General features: G+C 42.6%; 1 protein-coding gene across 11 annotated transcripts in view; it reads right to left on the bottom strand.

Moving 5' to 3' along the window:
- Positions 1 to 27,029, bottom strand: part of ncor1 (nuclear receptor corepressor 1) — a 288,134-nt gene that overhangs the window by 119,232 nt on the left and 141,873 nt on the right. For all 11 annotated transcript variants that reach the window (XM_052035511.1, XM_052035515.1, XM_052035517.1 and 8 more), the window contains exons 16-17: positions 20,240 to 20,427; positions 2,506 to 2,568 (exon numbers count right to left, since the gene is read on the bottom strand). In XM_052035511.1, coding sequence (XP_051891471.1) covers positions 2,506 to 2,568; positions 20,240 to 20,427 — 251 coding nt within the window. The remainder of the gene's footprint in view (positions 1 to 2,505; positions 2,569 to 20,239; positions 20,428 to 27,029) is intronic.

The following is a 27,029-nucleotide window of genomic DNA, read 5'->3' as shown; positions in this document are numbered from 1 at the left end:
CGGTAGAAGAGGACAGTAGACCATGGAATAAAGGGAAGGAGGTGGGGAATGGAGGGGCAGGTCATAAGGATGGGGGAGGGGAAAGAGAAGGGGTGGGGGGGGCCACAGGAATGAGGAAAAACAAAGGGAAGGGGAAAAAAGGGAGGGAGGGAAGAAGGGGGCGGGGTTACCAGAAGTTAGAGAAATCGACGTTGAGGCCGTCAGGTTGGAGACTCCCAAGGCGGAATATGAGGTGTTGTTCCTCCAGCCTGCATCTGGCCTCAATGTGGCAGTAGAGGAGGCGGTGGACAGACATGTCAGTATGGGAGTGGGATGTGGAATTGCAATGGGTGGCCACTGGTAGATCCTGGCTTTAGCGGCAGACGGAGGGAAGGTGCTTGACGAAGTGGTCCCTAATCTGCGTCAGGTCTCACTGATGTAGAGGAGGTCACACCGGGAGCACTGGATGCAATAAATGACACCCTTGGATTCCAACTTCTTACATCACCCCCTTTCGTTCCCCCTTCCCCCACCCTCTCTCACCTGGACTCCCCTATCACCTGCCAGCCTGTGCTCCTCCCCCTCCCCTGGCCTTCTTATTCTGGCTTCTGCCTTCTTCTTTTCCAGTCCTGATGAAGGGTCTCAACCTGAAAGGTTGACTGTTTATTTCCCTCCAATAGATGCTGCCTGACCTGCTGAGTTCCTCCAGCATTTTGTTGTGTGTTGATGAGCCTACATTGCACTCTATCATGCATATCCTAGTTAAGCAGGGAGAGCAGGCCTGCATACAATATTTCAACTGTCCTATATGATTTCAATGAGATGCACATCAATGGATAGAATTTCTACAACTGGTTCCAAACTTACATGCTGTTCAGACACTGGTGTAATCTGCACCTTTGATGTAACAAACATCCAAAGTATTGTACAGGAAAATTTGTTTTGCTAACAAGCTATCAAAAGAAATGCATAAGGTAGGATAGAAGTTCATGAATGTCATTAAAATGTGGTTTTAAGGTGTATTTTAGAGAAGGAATTGGGGGACCAGATAGAGCTATACAAAATTATGAGGGGCATAGATAGGGTAGAAAAGAAACTTTTCTCCATTGTAGAGGTACCTAAAACTAGAGGACATAGATTTAGAGAAAGGGTAAAATATTTAAAGAAGATGAGAAGAACATTTTAATGAGGGGGGTTAAGATCTGGAACACATCGTCTGAGTGGGTGGTGAAGGCAGAGACCCTCACGATATCCAACTAGTATATAAGCGAGTACCTGAATCACCACGAGATAGAAGGCTATGGGCCAAATGCTGGCAAATGGGATAAGTGAAGATAGGTAACTGTCAGTTGGTACGGACACGAAGCGCCAAAGTGTCCGTTTCCATGTTCTATGACCCTATGCTAGTGCAACAATTACTGCTGTTGCCTCAGCTCAAGATTCAGGTTCAATCATGACAGAGTACTGTTAGTGTGGAGTTTGCAGATTCTCCCATGACAGTATGGGTTTTCCGTGGGTGCTCTGGTTTCATCCAAAGATATGTTGATAGGTGAACTGGCCACTAGAAATTACCTCTTAGTGCAGATAAGTGGTAAAAGATTCAAAGGTGAGTTGATGATCGTGTGAAGTAGAGTAAGTCATAGGTTCATAAGGAAATAAGAAGGGGAACAGAACTATGAGACTGCTCTGTTAGGAGCTGCCAGGGATCCAACAGACCAGATGGCCTCCTGTGTTCAATGCAAATATGAGAGAAAAGTGGAGAGATTTGTGATAACTCATTGAGGGATGGATAAATGGTACCTGGCATCATTTAGGATACAGGGAACAAGAGTCTTGGATTAGCACATTTATATAAGGTAGAAAACTAGAGGAGAGCCAGAAGAGTTTGGTGATAAATATTGTATGGTTGAGAATTTCATAGCCATGTGCTAAGGCAGGGCAGGGGTTTGTTAGGGGGGGCTGTGAGGAAAGGTGTAAGAGATGCACATGCAAGGAAGGATATAAGTGGCATTCAGTGAAGAAACAAGAAGAAATTATTTAAAAAGAACCGTGACCTGGAAGATCTGACTACACTGTACAAGAATATCACAAAAGAGCCAACCCCTCATACCAGCAGCCTCCTTCCCTGCACCCCTTGCCTTATCTTCAACATCATGATCACAGCAGCATCCATCTCAACCCCACTGTGGCCATGATTACAACAGTCACTGGCAGGCATACTGCCAGAAGTCAGAATCCAGAGGCAACTCACAGTGACATTGACGTGGATTATGTTAACAAGAAAAAAGCTTTCCCTAAGCTGCAGGTGGAATATACACAACCCACTTACAGAATGTGCTGTTAACATGACTTGGAGGACAAGGTGCTTTACAAATCCTATGCAATTCCAATAGACTCAACTCTTAAAATATGTATAACTAAAAATTAATAACAAAATCAGAAAGCAACAAAGCATTGCTCAGGATCTGAAATCAGTCTTTGATTATTTGAATAAAAAACTGGTGTTTTTTACCCCCCAACACTGACCTTTTTTAGCCACTTCCATTTCTTCCTCTGTCCAACGGGATGTTTCCACAGGTTCAGTTACAGCTGAAAAGTCAAAAAAAATAATGAGTGGAGTACCCTCATCCATACAGACACCAAAACATTTAAAGCCATTCACGCTGAAAGCATATTTGTCAGCTGCTGGTGGCTTGCAGTAACTCTGAGTACTCTATAAAAATGGACAAATCCTATTTCTTGCCATCTGGAAGAACATGAATACAATCTTGGTTTAGGTACCAGAGTGCCGTTTCAGCATCAAGGGTAGAATTTAGTTTGCCAGCAACGCAGTCATTAAAGGCACAAAGGCATAAGCCAGAACCATTAATTAGCCATTTTATCTATTATTACATAAGTCGAAGGTCAAACAATAAGTCAAAGCTCACAACAGAATTCCATTAGTCCAATCATTCTACATGCAATCCCTTATTCAGATTATACCTTAACTGCAACAGTCACAAGATTAGGAGTTTTAATATCCTGGTGCATTGGCGTACAGCAACAATATTCCATTATACAGTTTTTGTTTATGTTTATAAATTTTTTTCTTCTTTGTAAACAGGACAGACACCAGATCACAGACACTTTGAATGCTTCTTCAGCAGACCCCAGGGATGATTTGCTCCCATAACACTAAAGCATGGAAGGTGTCTGTATGTGATATCTTTTACTGCTGGGTGGCTGGTACACAGTAACTACCACATAGACTCAATGGAACAAGGTCCTGGTCCAATGGCAATTCAACTGGAGATCAGGCTCTGTTGCATGGAGATCAAGGCAAACAGTACTGTGCTCCCAAGGGATGAATCCTTCTCTGGCAAAATCACAGCCAACACAGATATCAGGCCAAGGGAAAACAGACTTTTTTTTAAAAGGCAGTTACTTGGGGTTGAGGATGTCTTGCTTCACTGCAGTTCTGTGGGTGCTGAGGAGGTTACTAAATCCTATGTGGGATCTGCAAACACTGCCATGGGTGGTGCAGGCAGGTATGTTGTTTGGACTGCGCTTGGTCTCCAGGTGCTGCTGGGAAGATTCAAAGTATTCAAATCAGTTGGTGCGTTCCCAGATGCTTGTCTACTAGTCTGAATGGTTAAACCAGGGATTACTATGAACTGGTGAGGATGATATTTTTTCAAGGTATCCTTGAAGCACTTTCTCTGTACATTGGGAAAGGTTGAGAGCTCAGGCTTTTCTCTTTGGAGCAACAGAGGATGAGAGGTGACTTGATAGAGGTGTATAAGATTATGAGAGTCACAGATAGAGTGGACAGCCAGCACCTTATTTCCAGGGTGGCAATGGCCAATACCACAGGACATCTGCTTAAGGTGAGTGTAGGAAAGTTTAGGGGAGATGTCACAGGTAGGTTTTTTTGTTTACACAGAGAGTGGTGGGTGCCTGGAACGCACTGCCGGGGCTGTTGGTAGAGGCTGATACAATAGGGACATTGAAAAGACTCTTAGATAGGCACATGGATGTAAGAAAATTGGAGGGTTATGGGCTGTGTAAGAGAGAAAAGTTATATTGATTGTAGAGTAGGTTTATATAGGTCAGCATAACATTGTGGGCTGAAACCCCTAAAGCCTGTACAGTGCAGTACTGTTCTAAGCTATAAAGTATTAGACAGAGGTATATAATCTCCTCAGTGAAAAACTGTGCCTAATATAAGTACAAAACCCGTAGGAGACAGATGATTATTTCCCCTGAATGGCATGATCCATTTGCAGATGGTGGAAAGACACCAGACCCTAAATTGCATGTCAGAACTTACATGGATGTTATGCAAGAACAGCGTTTAACAAAGGAAGAGAAGGAAATCAGACAACAGCTAGCTGAGAAAGCTAAAGCTGGAGGCCTAAAGGCAGTCAATGGATCAGCCCAACAACCTGCCAAACACAAATGCTGTTGGGATCAAACAGCAGATCAAACTCCAAGCGCTACACCCAAGAAATTATATGGGATCAGAGACTCCAGGGTACACACCAGAAAACACTCCTTCTCAGAGCCGTTGGGATGAAACTCCTTGATCGAAAGACAGGGAGACACCTGGTGCAACCCCAAGCATGTGGGAACCCACTCCCAGTCACACACCAGCAGGGCTGCTACACCTGGACAAGATACACCTAAGCATGCTACATCAGGTCACGGAGGTGCAACTTCCAGTGTGTGCAAAAACAGATAGAGAAACACCTGGACATGGCAGTGGATGGGCTGAGACACCAAGTACAGATCGTGGAGGTGACTCCATGGACGAAACTCCAACACCTGGTGCAAGTAAAAGAAAATCTTGTTGGGATGAAACACCAGTTAGTCAGATGGGAAGTAGTACTCCATTGCTTACTCCTAGTGGAATCACACCAAAAGGCACACCAGCAATGGCCATGGCAATGCCAACACCAGGTCACTTGATGAGTATGACACCTAAACTACTACAAGCTTGGCATAAAAAAATATACACAGGTAGATAGGGTGGTTAAGGTGGCTTATGGAATGCTTGCTTTCATTAATCGAGGTATTGAGCATAAGAGTATTGGTATTAGTTTATTATTGTCACTTGTACTGAGGTGACAATACTCAGTGAAAAACTTGTCTTGCATACAGTCAAGAAGTTATGATGCATCTCTATAGAACTCTGGTTAAGCCACATTTAGAGTATTGCATGCAATTCTGGTTACCTCACTAAAGGAAGGATGTCGAGGCTTTAGAGAGGGTGCAGAGGAGGTTTACTAGGATGCTGCTGAATTAGAGGGCATGTGCTATCAGGAGAGGCTGGACAAACTTGGGCTCTTTTCTCTGGTGTGGCAGAGGCTGAGGGGTGATCTGCTGGAAGTGTATAAAATTATGAGGGGCATAGATAGGGTGGACAAGCAATATTTTTTTCCCATTATTGAGCGATCCAATACCAGAGGGCATGAATTTAAGGTAAGAGGGTTTTGTTCAGAACAGACGCGAGGGGTACGCTTTTTTACTGAGAGAGTGGTGGATGCCTGGAATGCGTTGCCTGATAGGGTGGTGGAGGCAAATTCATTGGGGGCTTTTAAGGGAGTCTTGGATGGGCACATGAATGAGTGGAAAATAGAGGGATATGGGCATTCCAGAGGTAGGAGGGATTAGCTATGTCGGCACAACATTGTGGGACGAGGGGCCTGTTCTGTTCTGTACTGTTCTATGTTTTTTATAAAGAAATATACAGTGTATACTGGTACCCCACTTAAGTGCTATCTCCTAGAGTGACAATTCATTGTGGTGCTCTTGGTCCTGGAACCCGATGAACCTAGCATGAACCACTAGCCTCGGCAGGCACCTCCATGAAAATGAAATAGTGATCTAATTGCCACGTGGCTCATAGAACACTACAGCACAGTACAGGCCCTTCGGTCCACAATGTTGAGCAGACATTTTATCCTTCTCTAAGATCTATCTAACCCTTCCCTCCCACATAGCCCTTCATTTCTCTACCATTCATGTGTCTAAGAGTCTCTTAAATGTCCCTAATGTATCTTCCCCCACAACCTCTGCCAGCAGTGTTCCATGCACCCACCACTCTCTGTGTAAAAAAAAACTGACATCCCTTTTATATCTTCCTCCAATCACCTTAAAATTATGCCCCTCGTGTTAGCCATTGTCGCACTGGGAAAAAGTCTCTTGACTGTCCACTCAATCTCTGCCTCTTATCATCTTGTACACCTCTATCAAGTCACTTCTCTTCCTCCTTCTCTCCAAAGAGAAAAGCTCTAGCTCACATCAGAGACAAGAGTTTTAGCAAGATGGTCACACCTAAGGGTGTTGGGTGACCATGAGGAAAGGTACAGGGAGCAGGCAGACAGTGCAGGATTCCCCGTGGCCATTCCTCTCAACAAGTGTACCCTTTGGATACTGCTGGGGGAGGGGGGATGACTGATCAGGGCACAGCAGCAGCAGCCAGGTCAGTGGCACTGTGGCCGGCTCTGTAGCTCAGCAGGGAAGGGTGAAGTCAGGCAAAGCAATAGTGATAGAAGACCCGATAAGTTAGGGGAACAGACAGGAGATTCTGTGGCTGTGAAAGAGACACCAGGGTGGTGTGTTGCCTCCTGCGTGCCAGGCTCAAGGATATCTCAGAGCATTTGCATAATGTTCTCAAGGGGGAGGGTGAGCAGCCAGAGGTCGTGGCTGATCAGAGTTCAGGATCAGCATGTTCCAGTGAGGATACGGATAGTAAAGTAAGGGAACACTTGATGACCCGAGAGGACCTAAATTTCATCAGGAAGAAAAAGGAAGCATATGCAAGTTTAGGAAGATAAACTTCCCTTGGACTGGGCCCTTGTGGAGTTGGACAGTGCTGAAGCAGGTGATTAGGAAGGCCAAAAGAGGCCATGAAATGTCCTTGGTAAGCAAGACATCTTATACTTATATTAAGAAAAAGAGGATAACTGAGAGGGTAGGTCCACTGAAGGATAAAGGAGGGAATTGTGCTTGCAGTGGCAAGTGGCTGAGGTACTAAATGAATACTTTGCGTTCGTATTTACTGAGCAGAAGAAATTGGAGGATAGTGAAAACAGAGTGGAGTGTGCTAATGTGCTGGGATGTTTTGAGATTAAGGAGGAGGTAGTGCTGTGTCTTCTGAAAAGCATTAAGGTGGATATGTCCCCAGGGCCTGATGGCATACGTATATCCCAGAATATTGAAAGATGCAAGTGAGGAGATTTCTGGGGCTTTGACAAGGATCTTTGTGTCCTCAGTAGCACTAGGCAAGGTTCCAGAGTACTGGATAGTAGCAAATGTTGTGCCTTTGTTCAAGAAGGGAAATAGTGATAATCCAGATAATTATAAACCACTGAGCCTCACATCAGTGGTAGGGAAACTATTGGAGAGGTTATTAAGGGATAGGATGTATACGCATTTGGAAAGGCATGGATTGCTTAGGGACAGTCAGCATGGCTTTGTGCAGGGCAGGTCATGACTTACAAACTTGATTGAGTTTTTTGAGGAGATGACAGAAGTGCTTGATGAGGGTAAGGCAGTGGACATTATCTACATGGATTTTAGTACAGCATTTGACAAGGTTCCTCATGGTAGGTTGACTCAGAAGATAAAGATGCAGGGGATCCAGGGTGAATTGCAAGTTTGGATTCGGAACTGGTTTGCCCATAGAAGACTGAGAGTAGGGGTGGAAGGCTGTTATTCTGGTTGGAGGTCCCTGACCAGTGGTGTTCTGCACGGATCAGTGCTGGAACCTCTGTTGTTTGCAATATATATCAATGATTTGGATGAAAATGTAGATGGGTGGATTAGCAAGTTTGTAGATGACATCAAGATTGGTGGAGTTGTGCACAGTGTAAAGGACTATCACAGAATACAGCAGGATATAGATCAGTTACAGATAAGGGCAGAGAAATGGCACGTGGAGTTTAATCCAGGCAAGTGTGAGGTGTTGCACTTTGGGAGGTCAAATGAAAGGAGAAAGTATACAGTTAATGGTAGGCCCCTTTATAGCATTGAGGTTCAGAGAGATTTTGGGGTCCAAGTCCATAGTTCACTGAAAGTCACTACACAAGGTGGTAAAGAAGGTATATGGAACGCTTGCCTTCGTTGGTAGGGGTGTTGAGTAAGGAAGTCATGCTGCAGCTGTATAAAACTTTAGTCAGACCTCATGGAGTATTGTGTGCAGTTCTGGTCACTGCATTATAGGAAGGATGTAGAGATTGTGCAAAGGTGCAGAAGAGATTTACCAGGATGCTGTCTGGAGGATATGAGCTATAAGGACAGATTGGACAAACTTGGATTGTTCTGCTTAGAGCATCGGAGGCTGAGGGGAGACCTGATAGAGGTTTTTAAAATTATGAGAGGCATAGATAGGATAAGGTAGACAGTCAGAATCTGCTCCCCAGGGTAGAAATGCCAAACACCAGAGGACATGCTTTTAAGGTTAGAAGGGGGAAATTTAAAGGAGAAGTGAGGGGCAAGTTTTTTTAAGTGGAGAAATGGTAGCTGCCTGGAATGGGTTACCAGGATAGTAATGGAATTAGGCAGTTTGGTAGAGTTTAAGAGGCTTTTTGATAGACACATGAACATGAAGGGAATTGGGGGCGGTGAGGTGGGGGATATGGATGATAAACAGGAAGAGGACATTTAGTAAATTGGCATTAAGATCAGCACAACATTGAGGGCTGAATGGCCTGACCAGTGCTGTATTGTTCTATGTGGTGGACATTGGCACCAATGACATAGGTAGAAAGGGGGATGAGGTCCTGCGCAGTGAGTATACGGAGTTGAGTAAGAAGCTGAAAAGCAGGATCTCAAAGGTCATAATCTCTGGATTACTCCTGGTGCCATGTGCTAGTCAGGGCAGGAATAGAAAGATAGAGTAGATGAATGAGTGGCTGAGGAATTGGTGCAGGGGACAGAGTTTCAGGTTTGTGGATTATTGGAAACTCTTCTCGGGCAGGGGTGACCTGTACAAGAGGGACGGGTTGCACCTCAACTGGAGGGGAACCAACTTCCTGGCAGGAAGGTTTGCTGGTGCTACTTGGGAGGGTTTAAACTAGTTTTGCAGGAGAATGTGAACCAGAGCACCGGGTCAGTAAGTGGAAGGATTGAGAGGAAGGTAGATGTCATAACCTGTAAGTCTTTAAGGAAGGATGGGCAGGGGCAAGGTAATAGGCAAGATGGGACAAACGGGTTGAAGTGTGTTTAATTTAATGCAAGGAATATTAAGGGTAATGGAGATGAAAAGATAGAGAGGGAAGTTGGGGGGCATGGAGTGGAGTTACACTATTAGTTTATTAGTTAGGGACAACATCTCAGCTGCACTCAGTGGGGACATAATGGAGGGCTCATCCACTGGGTAGAACTCAAAAATAAGTAAGGTCCAATCACTCTGATGGGATTATACTACAGACCCCCCACCCCCCGCCAATAGCTATCGGGACATTGAGGAACAGATATGCAGGCAGATTAGGGAAAGGAGCAAAAACAACAGGGTTGTTGTTATGGGTGACTTCAACTTTTCCAATATAGATTGGGACTTCCTCAGTGCAAGAGGTTTAGATGGGGCAGAATTTGTTTAGATGCATCCAAGAGGGTTTCTTAAATCAGTATATAGATGGTCTAACTGGAGGAGGGGCCATACTAGACCTGATATTAGAAAACGAGTTTAGCCAGGTGACTGACCTTTCAGTGGGAGAACATTTAAGAAACAGTGATCACAACTCCTTAAGTTTTAAGATAGCTACGAATAAGGGTAAGTATGGACCTTGTGGGAGAGTATTAAATCGAAGCATTAGGCAGGAACTAGGGAGAGTTAATTGGGAATAGCTGTTTCTGGGCAAGTCCACATCTGACATGTGGAGGGTGTTTAAAGACCCTTTAAGAGCTACACCCTGTGTAGCTGTTCTGCACAGAGTACAGTTCCTTCTAGGAAGGAAGGAAGGAAGGAAGGAAGGACAAGGATGGCAAGGATCCTTTGGAGTGTCGAGAGATGGTGAATTTAGTCAAGAAGGAAGCATATTTTTGGAAGCTAAAATCAAACAGGGCTCTTGAGGATTATAAAGAAGCTAAAAAAGAACACAAGAAGGGAATTAGGAGAGCCAGGAGGGACCATAAAAAGTCTTTGACATGTAGGATTAAAGAGAATCCCAAGGCGTTCCACACCTATAGTAAGAGTAAGCGGATAACTGAGGAGAGGGTAAGACAAGGATAAATGGAGAAACATGTGCTTGAAGGTGGAGGATGTGGACAAGGCCCTAAGTGAGTACTTTGCATTGGTATTTACCAAGGAAAAGGAAGTGCTACTCTGGGGGGTTTAAACTAGATTTTCAGGGGGAGGGAAACAAGATTGTTAGAGCAGATAGTGAGGTGGAGGAGGAAAAAGGTCATGCGAGGTCTGCATGTAGACAGAAATCAAAGGTTTGTACGTGATAGAAATGTTCTCAGGTGCGTCTATTTCAATGCAAGGAGTATTGTAGGTAAGGCAGATGAGCTTAGGGCGTGGATTGGCACGTGGGATTACGATATTATAGCTATTAGTGAGTCTTGGTTGCAGGAGGGGCAAGACTGGCAGCTTAATGTTCCGGGGTTGCGTTATTCAGACGTGATAGAGGGGGAGGGATGAAAGGGGGAGGAGTGGCATTACTAGTCAGGGAAAATATCACAGCTGTGCGTAGTCAGGACAGCCCAGAGGGCTCGTCCACAGAGGCCCTATGGGTGGAGCTGAGGAACAGGAAAGGTGCGGTCACACTAACAGGGTTGTATGATAGACCGCCCAATAGTCAGAGAGAATTGGAGGAACAAATCTGTAGGGAGATAGCAAACTGATGTAAGAAACAAAGTTGTAATAGTAGGGGATTTTAACTTTCCACATATTGACTGGGACTCCCACGCTGGGCTGGATGGCTTGGAATTTGTCAAATATGTTCAGGAAAGTTTTCCAAATGAAAATATATAGAGGTACCAATGACAGAGAATGCAATACTTGATCTCCTATTAGGGAACCAGACAGTGCAGGTGACAGAAGTACAGTATGTGTAGATGAACATTTTGGGTCCAGTGACCATAATGTCATTAGTTTCAAGTTAATTATGGATAAGGATAGGTCTGGTCCTCGAGTTGAGGTTCTAAATTGGAGAAAGGCCAATTTTGTGGAAATGAGAAAGGATCTAGGAAGAGTAGATTGGGATAAGTTGTTTTCTGGCAAGGATGTGTTCAGTAAGTGGGAGGTCTTCAAAGGTGAAATTTTGAGAGTGCAGAGTTTGCGTGTTCCTGCCAGGATTAAAGGCAAAGTTAACAAGCATAGGGAACCTTGGTTTTCACGGGATATTGGCGATCTGGTTAAGAAAAAGAGAGAGGAGTATAGCAGGTATAGGCAACTAGGAACAAATGAGGTACTTGAATAGAAAATATAAGAAAATACTAAAGGAGGAAATCAGGAAGGCAAAAAGAAGACATGAGGTTGCTTTGACAGATAATGTGAAGATAAACCCGAAGGGTTTCTGCAAGTATATTAAGAGTAAGAGGATAGTAAGGGACAAAATTGGTCCCCTAGAAGATAAGAGTGGTCATCTATGTGTGGAGCCTCAGGAGATGGGGGAGATCTTAAACAGTTTTTTTGCATCAGTATTTACTCAGGAAACTGCCATAGTGGATATGGAAGGAAGGGAAACAAGCAGTAGTATAATGGAACATGTAGAAATTAAAGAGGAGGTGCTTGCTGCCTTACAGCGGATAAAGGTAGATAAATTCCCTGGGCCTGATAAGATATTTCCTCGGACCTCGAGAGAGACTAGCGTAGAAATCGCAGGGGCCCTGGCAGATATATTTAAAATGTTCTTAGCCACGGGTGTGGTGCCAGAGGACTGGAGGGTAAGCTCATGCTGTTCCGTTGTTTAAAAAAGGCTCTAAAAGTAAACCAGGTAATTATAGACCGGTGAGCCTGACATCAGTGTAGGTAAGTTATTGGCAGGTGTTCTGAGAGATCAGATATACAAGTATTTTGACAGCCAATGGCTGATTAAGGATACTCAGCATGGCTTTGTGTGTGGTAGATTGTGTTTAATGAATCTTGTAGAGTTCTTTGAGGAGGTTACCAAGAAAGTAGATGAAGGAAAGGCTGTGGATGTTGTCTACATGGACTTTAGTAAGGCCTTTGACAAGGTCCCACATGGGAGGTTAGTTCAGAAGGTTCAGACACTGGGTATCCATGGAAAGGTTGTAAACTGGATCTTAAAGTGGCTGTGTGGGAGAAGACAGAGAGTGGTAGTGGATGATTATTTCTCAGACTGGAGGCCTGTGACTAGTGGTGTGCCTCAGGGATCCGTGCTGGGGCCATTGTTGTTTGTTGTCTACATCAATGATTTAGATGATAATGTGGTAAATTGGATCAGCAAGTTTGGAGGCGTTGTGGACAGTGAAGAAGAGGGATCTGGACCAAATGGAAAAATGGGCCAGAAAATGGCAGATGGAATTTAATGCAGACAAGTGTGAGGTGTTGCATTTTGGAAGGACACATCAAGGTAGGACATACACAGTAAATGGTAGGGCACTGAGGAGTGCGGAGGAACAAAGGGATCTGGGAGTTCAGATACATAATTCCCTGAAAGTGGCATCACAGGTAGACAGGGTTGTAAAGAAGGCTTTTGGCATCCTGGCATTCATAAATCAAAATATTGAGTATAGGAGTTGGGATGTTATGGTGAGGTTGTATAAGACAATGGTGAGGTTGTATAAGACATTGGTGAGGCCAAATTTGAAGTATTGTGTGCAGTTCTGGTCACCTAACTATAGGAAGGATATCAGTAAGATTGAAAGAATGCAGAGGAGATTTACTAGAATGTTGCTGGGTCTTCAGGAGTTGAGTTACAGGGAAAGATTGAACAGGTTATGACTTTATTCCTTGGAACGTAGAAGAATGAGGGGAGACTTGATAGAGGTTTACAAAATTATGAGGGGTATAGACAGAGTTAATGCAAGTAGGCTCTTTCCACCTAGATTAGGAGAGATAAGTATGAGAGGACATGGCTTTAGGGTGAAAGGGGAAAGGTTTAGGGGGAACATTAGGTGGAACTTCTTCACTCAGAGTGGTGGGAGTGTAGAATGGGCTGCCATCTGACGTGGTAAATGCGGGTTCACTCTTAAGTTTTAAGAATAAATTGGATAGATACATGGATGGGAGAGGTCTGGAGGGTTATGCACTGGGTGCAGTTCAATGGGACTAGTGGAATAAAGTTTTGGCACAGACTAGAAGGGCCAAATGGCCCATTTTCTGTGCTGTAGTGTTCTATGGACAGTAAGACCAGTGTGGAGCATGCTAATATGCTTGGGCATTTTGAGATTAAGGAAGAGGTAGTGTTGGGTCTCTTGAAGAACATTAAGGTGGATGTCCCCAGGACCTGATGGGACATACCCCAGATCATTAAGAGAGGCACGAAATGAGAGTGTTGTAGCCTTGACCAAGATCTTTGTGTCCTCTCTAGCTACAGGCGAGGTCCCAGAGGACTGTCAAGTGGCTAATGTTGTTCCATTGTTTAAAATGGGAAATAGGGATCATCTGGTATAGAGCAGTGAGTCATGCCAGTGGTAGGGAAGCTATAACGGGTGCCTGGAATGTGCTTTGAGGAGTGGTGGTGGAGGCAAATACAATGGAGGCATTTAAAAGACACTCAGATAGGCCCAATTTTAATCTGCAATATCTTGCATTCCTAAAGTTCTTACCACTTGAACATCACCAAATTAAAATTGCATCACCATCTAATCTGGGCTGGTGTGAAATTTTGTCTGGTAATATTTCTGTGAAGGAATGTTCTTCAAGAACACTATAGAAATGGAAGTTGTAGTATCAGTGACCTAACCAATCAGTGGTGATGAACTTATCCCATCATTCACTGCCACTGTGGATTTCAGAAACAACAAAATGATAACCTCAACTGAGATTGCTTCTTTAAAGCAGCAAACATACAGTGGCATGCAAAAGTTTGGGCACCGCTGGTTAAAATTTCTGTTACTGTGAATAGCTAAGCGAGTAAAAGATGACTTGATTTCCAAAAGGCATAAAGTTAAAGATGACATATTTCTTTAATATTTTAAGCAAGATTACTTCTTTATTTCTATCTTTTATAAAAAAGGAAAAGGGCCTGAAGCAAAAATTTGAGCACCCTGCATGGTCAGTACTTAGTAACACCCCCTTTGGCAAGTATCACAGCTTGTAAACGCTTTCTGTAGCCAGCTAAGAGTCTTTCAATTCTTGTTTGGGGGATTTTCGCCCATTCTTCCTTGCAAAAGGCTTCTAGTTCTGTGAGATTCTTGGGCCGTCTTGCATAGACTGCTCTTTTGAGGCCTATCCACAGATTTGATGATGTTTAGGTCGGGGAACTGTGAGGGCCATGGCAAAACCTTCAGCTTGTGCCTCTTGAGGTAGTCCATTGTGGATTTTGAGGTATGTTTAGGATCATTATCCTGTTGTAGAAGCCATCCTCTTTTCATCTTCAACTTTTTTTTACAGACAGTGTGATGTTTGCATCCAGAATTTGCTGGTATTTAATTGAATTCATTCTTCCCTCTACCAGTGAAGTATTCCCCGTGCCACTGGCTGCAACGCAAGCCCAAAGCATGATCGATCCACCCCCTTGCTTAACAGTTGGAGAGGTGTTATTTTCATGAAATTCTGCACCCTTTTTTCTCCAAACATACCTTTGCTCATTGCGGCCAAAAGGTTCTATTTTAACTTCAGCAGTCCAAAGGACTTGTTTCCAAAATGCATCAGGCTTGTTTAGATGTTCCTTTGCAAACTTCTGATGCTGAATTTTGTGGTGGGGACACAGGAAAGGTTTTCTTCTGATGACTCTTCCATGAAGGTGATATTTGTGCAGGTGTTGCTGCACAGGAGAACAGTGCACCACCTCTCCAGAGTCTGCTAAATCTTCCTCAAGGTCTTTTGCAGTCAAATGGGAGTTTTGATTTGCCTTTCTAGCAATCCTACGAGCAGTTCTCTCTGAAAGTTTTATTGGTCTTCCAGACCTCAACTTGACCTCCACCGTTCCTGCTAACTGCCATTTCTTAATTCTATTACAAACTGAGCAAACGGCTAACCTGAAAACGCTTTGCTATCTTCTTATAGCCTTCTCCTGCTTTGTGGGCATCATTTATTTCAATTTTCAGAGTGCTAGGCATCTGCTTAGAGGAGCCCATGGCTGCTGATTGTTGGGACAAGGTTTGAGGAGTCAGAGTATTTATAAAGCTTTGAAATTTGCATCACCTGGCCTTTCCTAACGATGACTGTGAACAAGTCATAGCCCTAACAAGCTAAATGAAGGTCTGAGACCTTGGTAGAAGTTATCTGAGAGCTCAAATCTCTTGGGGTGCCCAAACTTTTGCATGGTGCTCCTTTCATTTTTTCACTCTAAAATTGTACAAAACAAAAATAATACACTAATCTTGCTTAAAATGTTGAAAAGAATGTTTCATCTTTAACTTTATGACTTTTGGAGATCAGTTCATCTTCTACTCACTTAACTATTCACAGTAACAGAAATTTTGACCAGGGGTGCCCAAACTTTTGCTTGCCACTGTATTCCAAGGTGCTTCCTTCACAAGTAAATTCAGATACAATAATTTGAACATTGTTATCTAAGGAAAGGCACAGGCAGTGCAGATGACCAAAACGGGTAGATTTTAAGGAGAAACTTAAAGCAGGAAAGAGAGGTGGAAGAGGTTTAGTAAGGGACCTCCAGAGCTTAGGGCTTTGACAGATGACATGAAAATTGGTGGCATTGTGGATAGCGAGTTGTCTAAACTACAGCAGGATGTAGATTACATGGAAAGTTGGGCGGGGTGTTGTCAGGTGGAACTTAATCCCAACAAGCAAGCTGATGCATTTTGGGAAGTCAGATTGGAGTAGAATTTGTACAATAAATGGTCGGGCACTAAGGAATATTGCTGTTTAGAGACCTTGGGGTTCAAGTTCATAGTCCCCTGAAAATGGCATCACATGTAGATAGAATGGTGAAGAAAGTACATGGCATGCTTGCCTTCATAGGCTACAGCAAAGAATATGAAAGACAGGACAAAAAACAGAACATTGGAAGGACTCACTGGATTAAATAGCATCTGTAAGGCAAAAGTTGTGAGTTATGGAGACCTTGCATCAGGACTGAGAGGGAAGAGGAAAGATTGCCAGTATATAGCAGTATGTTGGGAGGGGTCAGGGAGGGGAATGATATGTGATTGGTGGAACCAAATGGGGAGGGGATGCTGGGCAGATCGAACCAGGTGGGGGGGGGGGGGGGTTAGGGGAGTGGATAGGAGAAGTGAATAAAGGGAGAAGAAAACAGTGGATGGGTGAATGTGTGTGGGAGGTGAATACCAGGGAGGGTGTGTCGGTTACCTGGAACTGGAAAATTCAATGTTCATACCATTGGGTTGTAAGCTACCCAAGCAAAACATGAGATGTTGTTCTTACAATTTGTCCTCTATGTAGCAATGGAGAAGGCCAAGCAGACAGCTCGGTGTGGGAATGGGAAGGAGAGTTTAAATGACATACAATTGGAAGCAGGAGAAGGAAGTTGTGGACAGAGTGCAGGCACTTCGCAAAATGACTGCCCACTCTATGCTTAATTTAAAAGTTAGGATATTATGTTGCAACTTTTCAAAACATCGTTAGGCCGCACTTAGAGTATTGTGTGCAGTTCTGGACACCACATCATGGGATGGATATGATTACGCTGCTGCAGAGAGCACAGAGGACATTCACCAGGATGTTGCCTTGATTGAAGGTCTTTAGTTATGAGAAGAGATTGGGTAGGTTGAGCTCGTCTTCCCTGGAGCAAAGGAGGCTGAGCAATTGTGTGATAGAGGTATGTGAAATTATGAGGGGCATAGATAGGGTAGATAGTCAGAATATTTTTCCCATGGCAGGGTTAACAAAAACAAGAACCCTTGGTTTAAGGTGAGAGGAAGAAGTTTTAAAGGGGATCTGAGGGGAAAGTCATTTTTTTTTACATGCTGCCAAAGGAGGTGGTGGAATAAGATACAATCACTATGCTTGAAGAGACATTTAGGTAAGCACTTGAATAGGCAAGGCAACAGAAGGATACAGAGCTAATGCGGGCAAATGGAATTTTTGTGGATGGGCAAGATGGTCAACATTGACGTAATTTGCCGAAGAGCCCAGATCTGTGCTATACGACTATGAATGTCTTTTTACCAAAATGCATCATTTCACACTTTTGTGTTAAATTTCATTCACCTGATCTGCCAAATTATCTTTGTCCCATTGCAGTCCCTCATTGTCTTCACACTGCTTACAACTCTAAATTTAATGTCATCTGCAAATTTTGAAATGTTGTCCTGCGCACCCATGTCCACTTACTAATATGTATAAGAAAGGCAGTGGTCCTAACACTGACCCCTGAGCAACCCTCTTTCTACAACCCTTCAGTCTGCAAACCAACCATTAACCACGATTCTGCTTTCTATCCTTCAGCTAGCTTGTATCCATGCTGCCACTCACTCTTACATTCTGTTACCTCAGAAAAAAATTGAATCCAGTTTATTAAACAAGATTTTCCTTAAAAAAATCTGTGCAGATTCTCCTTCAAGTGCTTCCAAATCTTTTCTGAGAATCACAGTTGTACAGCACAAGAACAGGCCCTGTGGCCCAGCACGCTCTCATTATACCTTTCAACACTCATCCCATTTACCCACATTAGGTCCATAACTTTCTACGCCTTGGTGATTAAGTACTTGTCTAGGTGTTTCTTAAATGTTATAAAAGTATCTGCCTCTACAGGCAATACATTCCAGACTCCAACCACCATGTGCAAAAAATTCCCTCTTCCGATCCCCTCTAAACCTCCTACCTCTCATTTTAAACCTATTCCTTTTTGTCTTAGACACCCTCACCATGAGGAAAAGATTTTTACTATCTATCCTTTCTATCCCCCTCATAATTTTACATACCATGATCACACCACTCAGCCGCCCCCACGCCAGGGAATACAGACCTAGTCTCTCCTTATAACTGAAATGCTCCAATCCAGGCAACATCCTGATGAATCTCCTCTGCACCCTCTCCAGCCCAATCTCATCCTTTCTACATTGGTCTGCCCATAATACTCCAGCTGTGGTCCAACCAATGTTTTGTAAAGTTGTAACATGAGATCCCAGCTCTTATATTCTAAGCTACAGCTAATGGAGGGAAGCAAATCGTATACCTTAATCACTACCTTATCCACCCTTGCTGCCACTTTAAGGGATTTATGGACTTGTACCTCAAGGTTCATCAACACTCCCTGCGGAATGAATTACAAGGAAACCTGGGTTCTACTCCCTGGAAAGCAGACGATTTAAAGGGCAACTGATTGAATTTGATGCAAGGTATTAGAAAGGTTAGATGAGAGAACTATTCTAACTGGTTGGGGCGTCTGGGGCAAGGTATGAAATCTAAAATTTAGAGCCCGGCCCTTAAGAGGATAACAGTAGCTTGGAACTTCTTTCCGCAAATAATTAATGTTTGGACAAGTGCTAATTAAATTTGAGATTCATATGTTTGTGTTAACTGCAAGTTTTTTGGGACACAGGGAAAAGGGCAGTCATATAAAGGTAGGTCATCATCTCACTGAAGGACAAAACAGGTGCAAAATGACTGGTTACTATTCCAGTGACCAGTAAAACCTCAACCAATATCAAATTGTAATTTTTTTTTCCCCACTCCATAAAAGATTTGTATCTCAAGAGCACAACCTCGGGAAAAATGAAGTGCTCTACCACTAATTCAGTATTTTTAAGTAGTACAGGAAATGCAGTAGCCTATTTATGCACAACAAGATATCACAAAGAGCTTGCAATTATGACCAGATAATCTATTTGGTGATACTGGTTCAACTTCAAGTCTCACTTGAAAATTGGAACCTCTGACTACGCAGTATCCCCTCAGTACTTCAGTGGAATATCAGCTTCAATTTCTGCGGTCAAGACTCTTTGATGAGCTCAAAAAAATGGTCTACCCATGCAGAACAGTCTTAACACAGAATATTATTCAAACTTGAGCTCAATTGCACATTTATATGTGAGGGGATAAAGAAAATTGATTCATAATAGGGCAGCTCACCAATGTGCTATTGAGCCAATCAGATCCAGATTTTTAGAACTATTGATTTATTATTGTAGGCCAAATTCCTCATTTTACAGGGATTGCTGGTTTGGACTCCCACTCCATGACTCAGTTGTTCTCTGAAAACTACAGTATCAGGATTTGTCAATTTCAGACTTCATTTCTTTAAAGTCTGGACATGGTTTAAAAAGCGAATATAAGTGAAATGAATAAGGTGCAAAGATCCCTTGTCTAAAATTAAGCATGTCACCCTTCAAACCACAACTAATTGTAAAGGAGCAGAAAACTATAACCCTTCAGTCTATCAGTTTATTCAGATAAACTATAGCAGAAAACTGTCTTATGAGGACAGGTTGAGCAAGCTAGGGCTTTTCTCTTTGGAGAGGAGGAGGATGAGAGATGACTTGATAGAGGTGTACAAGATAATAAGAGGCATAGATCGAGTGGACAGTCAGAGACTTTTTCCTAGCGTGACAATGGCTAACACAAGGGGACATAATTTTAAGGTGATTGGAGGAAGGTATAAGGGGGATGTCAGGGGTAAGTTTTTGTTTAACACAGAGAGTGGTGGGTGCGAGGAACGCACTGCCAGCAAAGGTTGTGGGGTCAGATACATTAGGGATATTTAAGAGGCTCTTAGATAGACACATGAATGATAGAAAAATAGGGGCTATGTGGGAGGGAATGGTTAGATAGAGCAGGATAAAATGTCGGCACAACATTGTGGGCTGTAAGGCCTGTACTGTGCTGTAGTGTTCTATGTATAACATCACTGTGCACAGACCAGCTCAAGAGTCCATTTACTTATTAACTATTTGTAGAAAATGTCTACTCAGCACTTGAACTGCCTGCTGTTGTGTGCCCTCAGTCAGTGACAGAAGTCCTTTAATAGCAGATAAATCAACCTCCAGGTTTGTGGCTTGTGCATCCACAGAGAAAAGTAAAATATTTCTAAATGAGGCCACAGCTATATTCCAAATGCCTGAAATCACTAAAATGGTGTTAAGCACTGCCAGATCATTATTCACTGGGGCTTTAAATAGATTTCACCTTTTAAGTCAAAGATCTATTGGTACAAAAGGAATCCAAAAGTTGAAAGAATGTGAAAGAAACATAGTAATGCACGAGTGCAATGGTACTCACCCAGTTCAGGAGGAGGAGGGGGGTTGGGTGGCTCCTCAGCAATAGCTTCTTTTGCCATGGACCTCAAAATCCGGCCTTTTCGCCGGCCCTGACTGTTTGCAGTTTTGCGCCCTCGCGGTACAGACTGCTCCTTTTCTTCCGGCTCCTCTCCAGTAGTATCTGATTTATCTTTTTCTTTAATGGTTTCCCTAAGGGGTCACAAAACAAGACAATTACTTGAAAGTTATCTTACCTACAAGCCCAGAGAAAGCAGACTGGCAGTCAGCACCATCCTACAAAGCAGTATTGTTCCTCCCTTGCTTAGAGCTACCGAGGATGGTGATAGATTTTTAAAATAAGCCTCATAACCAGAAACAAAAACTACCCACAGTCATAAGAAAATAACTGTTAGCGAGTTAACATGTTTTACAAAAAATCAGTTAACTTTGAAAAATGAAAGGTCAGCAACCTGAAACGTGAACTGTTTCACAGATGCTGCCTGATCTGCATTTTCAGCTGCCATTTCTCGTATCTTCTAATTTCTAATCTGTAGCATTTGAATTTTCCTTACTTAATTTGGTATTTAGAAGCACAAAAGCATAAGGAGTTGGAAACCTACAGCACAGACTGTCATTCACACAAGCAACTGCAGATGGTGGATTCTGGAGCAGCAAACAATCTGCTGGAGAAACTCGTGGGTCAAGCAGCATCTGTGGGAGGAAAGAAATTGTTGACGTTTCGGGTCCTGATGCAGAAATTGTTGACCTGAAAAACCAACAATTTCTTTCCTCCCACAGATGCTGCTCGACCTGCTGAATTTCTCCAGCAGATTGTTTGCTGCTATCATCCTATAGCGTGTGTCTGGTGGAGGTGAGGGAATGGCGATGGGTCTGTATGAGGGAAAATTTCAAAAATTACGAAGATAATGGTGTTTGATACTCATATAGGTAACAATAACAGTATAATTCGAAGGAACAGTGTTCAATAGAAAGAGTGCAGCAGGAAATAGTGCCATCGGAACAAATGGTGAAAAATCAAACACTTAAGGCTCTTTATGTAAGTGCACAAAGAATTCTGAAAAATATGTTAATTATATAACCCAATACAAAGCTTGGGAATTGAATATTCCCAGGGTACATAATGTTTTCGAGAGAGATAGACAAAATGGGTAAAGAAATGGATTAGCGCTATAAATAAGTGACAACACTACATTGTTCAGAAAGTCTCTGATTATCTGCTATCAGACCACTTGGAAATCCCATGAATTGGTTCAGCATCTGGCTCACTGAATAATGTTTCCCGCTCTCCCTTCCCACTCACGTGAAGATTGGCTCCCGTGCATCCTTCCCACTCACAGGGGCCCTGGTTTCCATACTCCCTGCTCACCAGGGCCCCAGTTCCCACATTCCCTTCCTTCTCACCGAGGTCCTGGCACCAGCACTCCTCTCCCACTCACAGGAGCCCTGGATCCCATGCTCCCTTGCCACTCGTAGGGGCCTTTGTTCCTGCACTCCGTCAACTCAACTGGCTCACTTGTCTATGTATTATGTTCTGTAATATCTCAAAAAAGTAAATTAATAGAATTAATAGAAACAACATCCAACAGTCAAGAAAACCTGCTAATCCGACACTGCTAAAGTCCCAAGAGTGCCAGATCATCAGAGTTTTACTGTAGTGAGAAATGATCTTAGTTCAGAAAAATCAGTAATTAAGGTTGGGTGGAGACAAAAAACGGCCAAGGAAATAAATCACTGGTGGGAAACAGCTGTAACTGGGTGTGAACGTATTTATTAAGAGGTAACTTGTTAAGAGAGACTGATGAAGGTAAGTGTGCCATACACTGCCTTCACCATCCTGTCTAACTGTGTCACCCTTTTCAGGGAACTATGTACTTGTACCCCTAAATCTCTCTGTTCTATAACACACTCCAGCTGTTGGGGAGGGTTTAAACTAATCTGGCAGGGGGATGGAAACCAGGATGTTAGGATACAAGATGTTAGGGTAGAGGAAGAGGTTTATAGAAACAAGTCCAAGGTAGTGTGCAGTGAGGATGGTAAGAAGGACAGGCAGGTGAAAAGTCAGGATAATTTGCTGAACAATAGAAGTACAACAAAATCAGTAGCAGATACTGGCCTAAATGTACTATATTTAAATGCACGTAGCATTAGGAATAAAGTGGATGACCTAGTGGCACAACTACAGATTAATAAATACGACATTGTGGCAATCACCAAGTCATGGCTTTATGACCGATGTGATTGGGAACTAAATGTCCAGGGGTACACAGTGTATAGGAAGGATAGGCGGGTAGGCAGAGGGGGTGGTGTGGCCCTGGTGGTTAGTAGTGATATAAAATCAATAGAAAGGAAGGACATTGGGTCAGAAGAGGCAGAATCCTTATGGGTGGAGCTAAGAAATAGCAAGGGTAAAAGGACAATAGGCCCCCTAATAGCAGTCAGGATGTGGACTATAAGTTGCAGTTAGAAATAGAAAAAGTGTGTCAGAGTGACAACGTTAAGATAATTATGGGGGATTTTAACATGAAGGTGGATTGGGAAAACCAGCAAGGCAGTAGAACTCAGGAGAGTGAGTTTGTGGAGTGTCTACGGAACGGATTTTTGGAGCAACTTGTTGATGAGCCCACCAGGGGATTGGCTGTTTTGGATTGGGTGCTGTGTAACGATCCGGAGGTGATTAGGGAACTAAAGGTAAAGGAACCATTAGGAACTAGTGATCACAATATGATTGAGTTCAGTTTCAAATTTGAGAAGGAGAAGCTGATAACTGGTATATCGATATTTCAGTGGAACAAAGGAAATTATAGTGGCATGAGAAAGGAGCTGGCCCAAATTGATTGGAAGAGTAAGCTAGCTGGAGGGACGGCAGAGCGGAAATGGATGGAATTTCTACAAGAAATAAGGAAGATGCAGGATAGATATATTCCAAGAAAAAAGATTACGAATGGAAAAATGGCACAAATGTGGATAATGAGAGAGGTTAAGGATAAAATAAGAGCAAAAGGGAGGGCATACAAGGAAGCAAGAATTAGTGGGAAAACAGAAGACTGGGAAACTTTTAAAAACCTGCAGAAAGAAACTAAGAAGGTCATTAGGAAAGAAAAGATGAATTATGAAAGGAAGTTGGCAGATAACATTTGAAAGGATACTAAGAGTTTTTTTTAAATATATGAAGAATAAAAGAGAGACACGGGTTGATATAGGACCAAACGATAATGGTGCGGGAGAGATTATAATGAAGAGATGGCAGAGGAACTATATGAGTATTTTGTATCGGTCTTCACTGTGGAGGACATCAGCAATATACCGGATAGCCAGGGGTCTCAAGGAATGGAACTGAGTTCAGTTAAGATTACTAGAGAGAAGGTGCTAGGAAAGCTAAATGGACTAAAGACAGATAAGTCTCCAGGACCAAATGAGGTACATCTCCGGGTTCTGAAGGAGGTGGCTTTAGAGACTGCGGAAGCACTGGTGATAATTTTCCAGGAATCAATAGACTCCGGCATGGTTCCGGAGGACTGGAGCGTTGCAAATGTAGTTCCGCTGTATAAGAAAGGTGGGAGGCAGCATAAAGGAAATTACAGACCTATTAGTCTGACATCGGTGGTGGGAAAGTTATTGGAATCGATCCTCAAGGATGAGGTTATGGAATACCTAGAGGTGCAAGGCAAGATAGGTCTAAGTCAGCATGGTTTCTTGAAGGGAAGATCCTGCCTGACCAATCTATTGGAGTTTTTTGAGGAAATCTCAGGTAGGCTGGATAAGGGAGAAGCTGTAGATGTTGTGTATTTAGACTTTCAAAAGGCCTTCGACAAGGTGCTGCACAAGAGGCTGATTAATATGATGGGAGGTCATTCAATATGATCTCCTCTCATTCCTCTAAACTCTAGTGAGCATAATCTCAACCTGCTCGACCTTTCTTCAGATGTTCCTTCAAATTTCAAATTTCAAACCCTTCAGCCCAAGAATCAACCTATATCATTCCTTAAGTATTAAGATCAAAACTACAGTCAAAAACCAGGTGAGGTCTCTAAAGTTGCATCAAAACCCCCTTTTATATCTGTTACCTTTTTGGAATAAAATCATTAGCCTTCTTAATTACTTACTGTACTTGCCTGCAATGCTTTGAGTTTCACACACTGGGACTCCCAGATCACTTTGTACTACAATATTTTGTACTCTTGCTCTGTTTGAATAGTAATTTCTAGTTTTAGTTTTCCTTCCAAACCCGTCAACCAGCTAACCCACTAACTTTTGTATCATCAGCAAATATGGCTAAAGGACACTCAGTCCCTTCAGCCAATCTCATTAATAAGTCACAAATAGTCGAGGCCTCAGCACCGATCCTTATGGCAGCCACTCTGAAAATACCTATTTTTTCTTACTCTCTTTTGCAATGATCAACCAATTCCCCATCAATGCTAATATATTAGCCCCAACCCTGCACACTCTTCTCTTGTGCACTAACCTTTTAAGTGGCATAGTATCAAATTCCTTCTGGGAATCTACATAGACCGCATCTACTGGTTCCCTTTTATACACCCCATCCAAATGTTGATTTGGAATAAGGAAATAGCAGACATTAGTAAATATCTTGAATCTGTCTTTATAAAAAGAGGACACAAAAATATCAAAAATTATAGAAAATCAGGGAACAAGTGGGAAAGGGCTACTTTAAACATTCCTATGAATTTAAGAAATAGGACAAGTGTAGGCCACTTGGCTCCTTAAACCAGCCCTGCCATTTAACAAGCTCATGGCTGACCTGATTATATCCTCAACTCATCATTCTAGTCTTCCCATTGTAACATTTCAGCCCCTTGCTTGTCAAGAAACTATGTGTATCTGCCTTAAAAACATTCGAAGACTAAGGTTCCACCAACCTTTGAAGCTTACAACCCTCTGAAAGAAGACATTGTGTCATCTGCCATGAATGAGTAACTCCTTATTTTTAAACAGTGATCCTAGTTCTGAATTCTCCCACAAGAAGAAACATCCTCTTCCCATCCACCTTGTTGAGACCCCTCAGGATCTTATATTTTTCAATCGCTTTTCTAAACTCCCATGGATACAAGCCCAGTCTGTCTAACCTTCCCCTAAGGCAACTTGTCCATTCCAGGTATTAGTATAGTACGTATTCATTGAAATGTTTCCACGACATTAACATCCTTCTTTAAATAAGGAGACCTATACTGTACACGTTCTCCCAATGTAATCTCAACAATGCCCAATATAACTGAAGCATAACCTTCCTGCTTTTGTATTTAATTCCCCTCTTAATAAACCATACCATTCGATTAACTTCCCTAATTACTTGCTCTATCTGCATCCTGGCCTGTTGTGAATCACGCTCAAAGATCCTAGATCCTTCTGCATCTCAAGAGTTCTGCAATCTTTCATCATTTAGATAATGTGCTTCTTCTCTACTTTCTTGCCAAAATGGACAATTTCAAATTTTCCCACATTATTTGGTAGATCTTTGTCCACTCACTTAACCAAACTATATCCCTTTGTACCTTTCTCATGACCTCTCACTACTAGCTATACTTTGTACCTTTGTGCCATCAGTAAAGTTAGCAGTGATACCTTAGGTACTTTCATTCAAATCATTTGCTATAGAATGTTGAGGTCCCAGCACCAATCCCTGTGGCACATTACTTGTTACATCTTGCCAACCAGAAACACTCTTCTATGCCTAGTCTCTGTTCCTTGATAGCCAGCCAATCTTTTAAGCACACTACCTCCTGTACCAAGAGCTTTTATTTTCATCAGTAAAACTTTGATGTGTCACCTTATTAAAATTGTTTTGGAATTCCATGTATATATAGTTCATCCACCAAATCCTCTTTATTTACAGTATTTACTATTTTTCCAAAGAACTCGCTGCTCCAGTGACCCAGGTTCAATTCTATCTTTCAGTGCTGTCTATGTGAAGTTCACACATTTTTCTGTGACTGTGTGGGTTTCTTCCGGGTGCTCTGGTTTCCTACCACATTCCAAAGATATGCTGGTAGGTTAACTGGGTATTGTAGATTGCCCCCAGTATGCATGAGAGTCCAGAACCTTGGGGGAGTTGATGGAAATGTGGGGAGAATTAAACTTGATTAGTATAGGATTACGTAAATTGCTACTTAATGGTCAGCATGGACCTATTTCTCTGCTGTATGACTCTAAGACAACTCCAATAACTTGGTAAATAAATTTAACCAGCATAAAAACAGAATGTAGAAAGTACTACAGATGTGTAAAAAGGAAAATATCAGCTAAAATTAATTACAGTCCGAGACAGGAAAAATTCTGTGATGAATAAGAACTAGCAGAGAAATCAAACAAATATTTTGGATTTGTCTTCATAGAAGGAGATAAGTAAACCTCTCAGAAATGGTGAAGGACTACAGGTCAAAAGTGAATCAAGAGCTCAAAGAAATTAGCGCTAATATACTAGTATTGAAGAGATGTCGTTCTGTTGTTTAAGAAGGGAAGCAAGGACAAACAAGGGAACTACAGGCCAATCAGCCAAGTGGTGGGGAAGTTACTGGAAGGAATTCTAAGGGACGGGATCTACCAGCATTTGGATAGACAGAGTCTGATTAGGAGGAGTCAGCATGGCTTTATGCATGGAAATTTGACAATTGTTCAGAGTTTTTTATGAAGAGGTAACCAAAAGGTAGGGCAGTGGATGTTGTCTATTTGGACTTTCGCAAGGTCCTGCATGGTAGGCTGGTCTGGAAGGTTAGGTCCAATGGAATCCAGGGAGAGCTAGTTAGGTGAATTCAAAATTGGCTTGGAGGTAG

This window comes from Pristis pectinata, chromosome 21 (genome assembly GCF_009764475.1).
Source record: "Pristis pectinata isolate sPriPec2 chromosome 21, sPriPec2.1.pri, whole genome shotgun sequence".
NCBI lineage: Eukaryota > Metazoa > Chordata > Chondrichthyes > Rhinopristiformes > Pristidae > Pristis > Pristis pectinata.
The sequence above is the reverse complement of the archived record's forward strand: the minus strand, read 5'-3'. Positions and strand labels throughout refer to the sequence as shown.